Consider the following 8,725-nt stretch of genomic DNA (forward strand, 5'->3'; position numbering starts at 1 on the left):
GTGCACTTTACTAGAATACAAATTATTTAATTTTAAATAACTACAGATTACGATGACAGATTAAGTCAATACATCAAATAAAATTATTATCATAGTTTACTTGATTTTCAAATGGTAATGAAATAAAGCAAAAGCGTCTTGATTTTTATCAATTTCATAGGTATTCATATTTTTATTCTGTGGTAGTGATTTTGTAAGGAAGTGCTTGTTATATTTTGTTATCAATTATATAAATTAATTGAAGAACATTACGTTGCCGGTTTGTGACTATACACATTTAAAATTAGTTGTAAAAGTGCTGTTATATCGCGTGGTTTATCAAAAACATTGCAATGGGTGACTCTCCTGCGATAAAGGTAAATACATGATCAAATTGTTATCGCAATTAAATTAGATTAATATATAATTTAAAGATAGATCTCCTGCAGTAACAATTTTTAAATAATAATTAAAGCTGCTTCAGCATTATTCAATACTTAATGGCGATAATATTATAAAAAAGTATGTTAACGGGTTTGTTTATAAATTGATAAACCCTAATCAGTTTGACTTTGACATTTCCCGAATTATTATCTAACCTCACTTGTGGGTTCGTATCTAATATTACAAAATCGAGATGGCTTATGACTTAAAACAAGAAGATGAGGTGAAGGAGTACATAGAAAACCTCGGTATCGAATACCGCTTCGGCTGCTATAAGGAGAAAAAGCCGGAAGTATGTCATCTTTTGGGTGATTATCTGGAGGCAATAAAGAAGGATTTCGACAAGGCTGCGAAGGTGTTTAAAAGCAATTGTTTGGATTATAAATTTGGCAAATCATGTCTGAAGATTGGGAACTATACGTTGATTGGTCGTGGGCGGGAGAAGGGTGACGCTGCTGAAGCGTTGAAGTACTTCGAGAAAGGATGCGAATATAACGAGCCGGGAGCGTGCCTACACGCTGGTATGCTTCTCACCGCCACTGGACCAGGAGTTAATATAACCAGAGATGTCCCTAAAGGTAAGTTATTTAGTAACCAACAAGTTTCTATCAGTCCAAATGCATAAATCAGCTGTTCTATTGTTGTGTTTGAAATTCAAGGTGAAAGTCTTATTTTCAAAAGAATATATACCTAAACATCAACAATGAGAAACAAAAGTAGTCGGCATAACTAGTCATAAAGAAATTTACTTCCAGGTTACAACTACCTCAAGAAAAGCTGTGACCAAAATGATCCGATGGCCTGCCACTACTTATCTGGAATGTATCTCACTGGAGTACCCAAGAACGTAGCAGAATTCAACCCTCACAGACCAGATAAAAACGCCAACATTGAATACCTCATAAAGTCTGACAAAACTCAAGCATTCAATTTTGCTAAGAAAGCTTGTGAGCTCGGAAACATGTATGCTTGTGCGAATGTCAGTATGATGTACAAAAGAGGTGACGGCGTGGAAAAGAATCCGGATGAATCAAAGAAATTCTTTGAAATCGCACAAGCATTACAGAAAGCTCATGAAACAACCAAAGAGATCAAGTTCCAACAAGGTTTAGATGGCAAATAGTGTAAAAAGGAATCAGAAACTGCATTTATGTTAAAAGTTGTATAGTGTTTACCTCTGTAGATAAATTCAATGTACAAATAAATTATTGTTACATGACTGAATACTGCGGTTTTATTTATTTAAATAGTTTATCGCAAGGCAATATAACTTTTTACACTCACACAGTGGTGTAGCGTGAGGGGGGCAGGGGGGGCAAATTCCCCGGGCGGCAGCTTTTAGGGGGCGGCAAAATTTACCCAATTAAAAAAAAAAATGTTCGCAACTAGTATGCGCTTAATTTTGCATTTGTCAACAAATAAAAAATTAAGTAAGTTTGGGTTAAATTTTACGTAATATTTGGTTTAAGTCCGATAAAATTTCGCGCTCGCTTCGCTCGCGTATTCAGATTATATTATGGCCCTTATTTTTGCATTTGTCAACAAACAAAACATTAAGTACGTTTGGGCTAAATTTTACGTAATTTTTGTTTTAAGTCCGATAAAAATTTCGCGCTCGCTTCGCTCGCGTATTCAAAAACTATATGCTCTTATTTTTGCATCTGTCAACAAACAAAAAGTTAAGTACGTTTGGGCAAAGTTTTACGTAATATTTGGTTTAAGTCCTATAAAAATTTCGCGCTCGCTTCGCTCGCGCATTTGGAAACTACATAAGCAAGTTTTTCTTTATTTGCATTTGCTTACCTACACAACTGCCGACATGCGTTTAGCAGAGTGCTAATTTAGGTACACCGATGAGGTGGTCCCCGGCAAGACAAACTTTAGTAAGAGTGGTCCCTCATGACTAAAAGGTTAAGAACCACTGGTTTAGATAAACTTGAATGCTATAAGCAATACCTACCTAGATACAAGCCAAATTTCACGCTTAGGTATAGTTCCATGGAAACTAATTTAAGTGTTAGTCCCGTAAATTAAATTAATTTGTTAAACAGTTTAAAGTAGCCCCGCTTTTTAAATTATTTCAATTTCATATATACTTATAGGTAGCTATTTCGCTAGCCTGCGTACCTAAAAGAATTTTAAAACCTTCAAGAAATCAAGTAACAAAGATATAAAAGAAAAGTCTACTTGAGAACCTCCCCCTTCTGTCGAGGCTGCGGGTTGTTCGAAAGAGTTACCGCGGCTCTGGAACATAAAAGGCCTATGACGGAACACGACGGTTTTTAGTCAGTAAGAGTCTGACACTCCTTCACCGCTGCTAACCCACAGCGGGAAGGGTCATTTGATGATTTTTAACGTCGATACAAAAAAAAAACCCTTTTTTTGAAGTCGGTTAAAAATGACAAACGGCCAGTAACACTTGTTAAAAAAAATACACGGGAAGGGGCGGCAAAATCGACAACTGCCCCGGGCGGCAGATGCACGCTGCGCCACTGCACTCACATAAAGCTGAAATAAAAATTCATGACTAATTTTTGAGCTGAGCCCTAACAGATTAGCATGCTTATGCATAGATAAACAAGTTAGCAATACAGTAATATGATAAGGCCTTAATAAGGGCAACAAAACATTTAAATACATATTTACATAGGCAAGATATGCAACCATTTAGTAATCTGTGAACACTCTTATTAGGTTGACTTTTGTGTAACTATCTATTGGAATCTAATGTAGGTACCTATTTTAACCATTTTCCAAAGATTGTAGAGTCATGAAAATTTGCAACTGCATATAGTTCTGAAGACAATACAATAATATGGTACTGTTGAACTAGAACTTCACGATGGAACATCGAATCATAGCTGTTTGAACTTGTTACTAAAGTCTTGTAATGTTTTTTACGTGCAATTATAAAAGCGTATTTTCTACAGTGTTATTTTTTTAACTAGCAAGTTTCGAAGCCATTTATTTTGAATAACAACTATTCACTACCCACCTTCGATTACCTATTCAAAACTACCCAATAAGCTAAACAATATAAAATATTCATCTTTCTAAAATCTATAACTCAGATCGGCATAATCGGCGGATCAGGGTTCGACGACCCCACACTATTCGAGAACCAAGTGGAAAGAGAAGTCACCACTCCCTTCGGCAAGCCATCCGACGTGCTCATCGAAGGTCAGATCAAAGGAGTCCCCTGTGTCTTGCTGGCGAGACATGGGAGAAAACACCAGTTTCAACCAAGGTAATCAGCTATACTTATAGAGGAAAAAAAATGTTTGTAACGAAAGGGTCTGAAACTAGAGAAACTACTCAACCGATTTCAAAAAAATATTTCACCATTGGAAAGCCACACTTTTCCCGAGTAACATAGGCTTTATTTTATCCCGGTACCTACGGATAGAATTTCTCCCGGGTCGTGGGTGAAAGCGCGGGAAAACGGCTAGTGTAACATATTATAGAAGAATACCATACTTACTTTCCGTAAAGAAATAAGCAAGCAGGATAAAATAAATAAGCAGCAGAAGCTTCAATTATCTCTAAAATGCACAACAGTTAATTGGAGGGTATTATGTAGGTACAGACCGGTCAATTTATTTGACTGTATGCCAATCTATTCCTTGTTATGAGTATGTACCTACTGCGATTTGCTGTGAATACGAGAGCACGTTTGTTCATCCAGGTTGAAATCATATCGTCTAGATACGATAAACATCAAAAAGATTTTTTGATATAGTTTCCAAGAATCCTGCTGACATAAGATGACACTGTAGATTAACTGATAACGGAAAGATAAAAAATACTGTAATTAACGAGCTCAACTTATAACAAAGCAAACTAAATTCTAATAATACCTAATATCCATTCCTTATTGCTTATTTCTTTCGTTTCAGCGATGTGAACTACCGCGCCAACATTTGGGCGTTGAAGCAAGTGGGGTGCACTCACATCCTGGCGACCACGGCCACTGGGTCGCTCGTCGAGGAGTACAAACCTGGCGACCTTGTCATATTGAACGACTTTATTGACAGGTAACATCCATTGCCTGTCATTATTTACATACATTCTGATGTGGAAGCCAGCGCCTTTACAAATTCAATTACCTTAGTAGCATTTAATTGCTAAGTATTTAAAATGCATAACGTTTTATTTTGTACTTATAATTAAAAAATATCCATTGTAAGCACTCAGTAACATTGGTCAAATCCAAACTCTGTAAGTACCTAAGCTCAGCGGTAACACTTACGTACCACCCCACCAATGTGTGCATTCATAAATGTATCATCATCATCATCAGACATTTTTTTCCGGCCCGATACTGGGCACAGGCAGCTCCTCTCACACAGTAGTATTTACATCTTGAACACCAATGAGTGATGAAAATGAAGGAAAACATCTCGAGGAAACCTGGACTTATAATGTTTGGAATCAGCAACCCGCATTGAGCATCGTGGTGATTAGCGTTCAATCCTTCTCCGTGCGAGAGGAGGCATAAATCTGTCTGTTTTTTAGAACTTGGGGTCGCAAATGCACGTTCTACGATCGCACGGAAGGCGGGCCAAAGGGCGTGTGTCACCTACCCATGCACCCCGCGTTCTGCGAGCGAGCCAGGAATGCCATGATCACGGCAGCCAGGACCCGCGGGTATCGGTACCATGAGACTGGCACTGCGGTCGTTATACAGGGACCTAGGTAAATCAAATGCCTTCCTCTTCAATAGATTTACTAAAAAATACAGGACATAATTTTCTTTAAAAAAAACAGCTGATCATCCCTTTGATTTTCACAGGACTGCCAGAATAGCGTGTTTTTCCTGATTCTCCTCTCAATTTCCAGATTCTCGAGCAGAGCCGAGAGTTTGATGCACCGTCAGTGGGGCGGCCATCTTGTAAACATGACGACAGTACCTGAGGTATTTGCTTAGAATTTTTTTAATGTCTTGCATTAATTCCTTCTTACAGAGGATTAATCACTTCTAGGTAGGTACAAAGTGTTTTGACAAATATGTTAACTTAAGTAAAACATCAAAAAAACATATTTTGAATTTCCCGCAACTCGTCGAAGCATTTACCTTATGTTATTTTTATTCAGGTTGTATTAGCAAAGGAAGCAGGCTTGAGTTACGCGGCCGTCGCTCTCGTCACCGACTACGACTGCTGGAGGGAGAACGAGACGTCTGTGAGTACTGTACTTTTGTCATTCAAAATTAATCCCATGTGCATCACATCATATCGCATATTAATGAATTAGTTAGTATGAGACAAGTTGCATAAGGCAGATGGGTCAGGCGCCTTCTTGTAGGTCATGTAACGTACGGTAGGCGTGACCAAAAACGGTCAGGCACTATTAAACTAACTTCTATGACATACCTATCGAAGAATAATGATGATTGGTGATTTGGTTTTATAAATAATAGACGGGTCCCAAAGATGGCGTACCTATAAGGGCAGAGCTAGTAACATTCCTCGTCCCTCAAACACCCGCATTTTGGCGTGCTACTTTTTTAAGAAGATATTGCGTTATGAAATCTGCGCTAGTCTTTTGTTCTCCATAGTTTGCTCAGACTAGCCGCCATAAGTTTGGCTCGATATATCATAAACTATTAACTACATATTTCAATGTTCTTTATTCTTGTTGCAGGTGTCAGTAAGCGAAGTGCTAGCGATGTTCGCTAAGAATGTGAAGAAGGCAGCTGACGTCATCATTGATGCTGTGCAGGTATTGGCTGCGGAAACCGACCGCCAATACTTGAGTGCACATCAAGTAAGTCCCTATGTTATATATCTCTGCCTATAGCTATGTTGAGATCGACTTACAGTCTCACCAGATGCAGAACCAGTGTTTATAGGAGCGACTGCTTAGCTGACCTCCACAACCCAGTCGCCCGGACAACTTAACACCTCTTGGTAACACTGGTTATCAGACTGTCTGGGCCCCGATTCTCCTAATTTTACTTAAGCGTCATACGATTCACGTTCGACTCGATTCGACTGAGGTCCAATCCCGTCTCGATTACGATTGAAGCGTATGTGGCATTCCGCTATTTTTTCTTTGAAATAAACATTTTTATCCTTTTCTGTCATTCAATAATGAATCATTTTGTCTGCAAATGATTTACGATTGCAAAATGATTGTACAGCAAACTACCGTATAGACCAAAATCACCAAAATAGCAGACCAATCGCACACCAATCAAATGTCAATCGAATACGATTGGTCTTTTAAAATAGTAGCAGAATGCCCGATATGGTTAAAACTGCTATTGCGATCATATTCGATTCGATTTCTATTCGATTTTGACAATATTAACTTAGGAGAATCGGGCCCCTGGCTTCTGACTACCGCACGGAAAAACTCGTCATGACAAGTTGTGATGGATATCCATGGGCCGACCGCGCCAAACGTTACTTAGCCTTATGATGGTTAAAACGCTTTTATGGAACCAATTTCGTCCTGTTGCCATTTCCATTAGTTAGAGACTTACTAGTAAAATTTTCAAACGTTTGCTTTCATAATATGTATCTTATTCGGATGAGCCGTTTATGAAATCAGTAATTATTACAATGTGTTATTTTATTTGTTACAGGAACAAGTATCTTCTGCTATAATGCTGAAGGAATAATCTTCGCGCCAAAGAAACCATAGAATTAAGCAAAACCAGTAATTTCCATAATATTATAACACTATACTTACACACGTTAATTTTTAGAGTTATGCCCAATTCGTCATTTTAGTGATTAGGCATCCATAAAAAACGTGTCCCAGTTGGTCATTCGATAAAATATTTTATTTTGCTTAGTCCCAATTGGTCATCCGTACTTTATTTTGTAAAAAGTACTGTCAACAAGAAAAGCTTTACAATATTGTAATATGGTTTTTTTTTTATTTATGTTGGCTATGTTTTTTTCCGAATATAGCAAGCCGCTATTAATAAAATCGCGATTTCAACGGCGTCACACAACGCACGGCCAAAACCAAAATACCAGGATCGCATAAATCAAATGAGTAATATACCAATCAACGAATGTCCATGGAACTGCCCACCGTGTACTAGGACCGCATAACTTACAGGAGTATAGCAGTCAGTGTCAGGATTTTACGTTTTTTTTTTTAATTGTAGATAAACATACCAATTTACACCATGTCGATGAACTGTATTTTATGTATGTCAACCAATTTTTTGAAAATCTCGGTATAACTTATTTTATATATAAAATCAGGTAATAAAACAGAAGCCTTTTGTTTTCTAGAAAGAGACAAAATATAGAAGAAGGGGCAAAGTATGGTTCGGTTTCTATTAAGCACATATACATGTTTTTTTTTTTTTTTCTTAGCCCTTACTGTCCCACTGCTGGGCAAAGGCCTCCCCATTTTGTCTCCACACCTCTCGATCTTTTGAGACCAGGGTTGTAGGCATCCAGGTCGTCCCGCCATCTCTTTCGGGGCCTACCCCGCTTGCGATGACCACCTGTGGGTCCTGTGGCAACCACTGGATGACCATAAATACATAAATAAAATAAATATATTTTCTCAATTGTGTATGGATAGTAAAGCACTGGTACTAAGCTACATTCAGTTAGACTGGAAGCCGACCCCAACACAGTTTGGGAAAAAGGCTCGGAGGAAGAAGTGTATGGATAGTAAGAACAAGAAGTTTAAGTTCTGTTAACCGAACAATGTCCAATTAAAAATAAATACTGCAGTATGTGCAAACACAACTTTTTATTTTTATGTATAAGTACAATCTCTTTGCTAGTTATGGGCTCCTGGTACTTTTGTTACCGGTACAAAAAGTATCGAGTCACATTTTCGGGTTTATAAAATGCCCATGTTGAATTCACCTGTGTTTTAATGTAAATTTATATTTATATGAGAGCTATTAAAACCATTACCTACATCGAAGTTTTTCATTTAAAATTTCTTCTAACACTTTTATTTCTGACGGTACTCTGATACGTGAAATTTTATGCGGGTGACGAAACGGAACTCAAAATTTAAATATTAAATTATTTATTTTGCTCGAATGACCAATTGGGATTTGGTGTATGGAAAAAATAGTTGGTGACCAATCGGTACTAATGACAAATTGGGAATAACTCAATTTTTATAAGAAGTTTACCAATATTTTTATCTAAAACAAATTGTTTTTATTTTGTAGTTTAGCACAATACATTTTTGACACACTATCAAATCGTTTTATTGTTGATTCCGTTGACGATGCAACTTCAGTGGTTTCGTGTCGTCCAAAATCCCGCTGCAATAAGTATCACATAAATACATACCAAAGCTAGTTGATCAA

The 8,725-nt window shown here is 37.5% G+C and overlaps 2 protein-coding genes across 3 annotated transcripts; both read left to right on the top strand.

The window, feature by feature from the left end:
• Positions 1 to 157: 157 nt before the first annotated feature.
• LOC124642410 (S-methyl-5'-thioadenosine phosphorylase) lies at positions 158 to 8,612 on the top strand. 2 transcript variants are annotated; one of them, XM_047180817.1, is made up of 9 exons: positions 158 to 356; positions 3,495 to 3,670; positions 4,320 to 4,457; positions 4,939 to 5,118; positions 5,263 to 5,338; positions 5,518 to 5,604; positions 6,067 to 6,189; positions 7,013 to 7,129; positions 8,529 to 8,612. In XM_047180817.1, the coding sequence occupies exons 1-8, from the start codon at positions 333 to 335 to the stop codon at positions 7,046 to 7,048; spliced, it is 840 nt and encodes a 279-aa protein (XP_047036773.1). In that variant the 5' UTR covers positions 158 to 332; the 3' UTR covers positions 7,049 to 7,129; positions 8,529 to 8,612. The 2 variants fall into 2 exon arrangements, with proteins under 2 accessions (XP_047036773.1, XP_047036772.1); XM_047180816.1 differs by having other exon boundaries at positions 7,013 to 7,126; positions 8,526 to 8,612.
• On the top strand, positions 534 to 1,647 carry LOC124642411 (cytochrome c oxidase assembly factor 7 homolog). The gene is made up of 2 exons (XM_047180818.1): positions 534 to 1,001; positions 1,179 to 1,647. Exons 1-2 carry the CDS (start codon positions 617 to 619, stop codon positions 1,544 to 1,546), a joined length of 753 nt encoding a protein of 250 aa, XP_047036774.1. The 5' UTR covers positions 534 to 616; the 3' UTR covers positions 1,547 to 1,647.
• Positions 8,613 to 8,725: the final 113 nt, after the last annotated feature.

This window comes from Helicoverpa zea, chromosome 24, assembly GCF_022581195.2.
Source record: "Helicoverpa zea isolate HzStark_Cry1AcR chromosome 24, ilHelZeax1.1, whole genome shotgun sequence".
Taxonomy (NCBI): domain Eukaryota; kingdom Metazoa; phylum Arthropoda; class Insecta; order Lepidoptera; family Noctuidae; genus Helicoverpa; species Helicoverpa zea.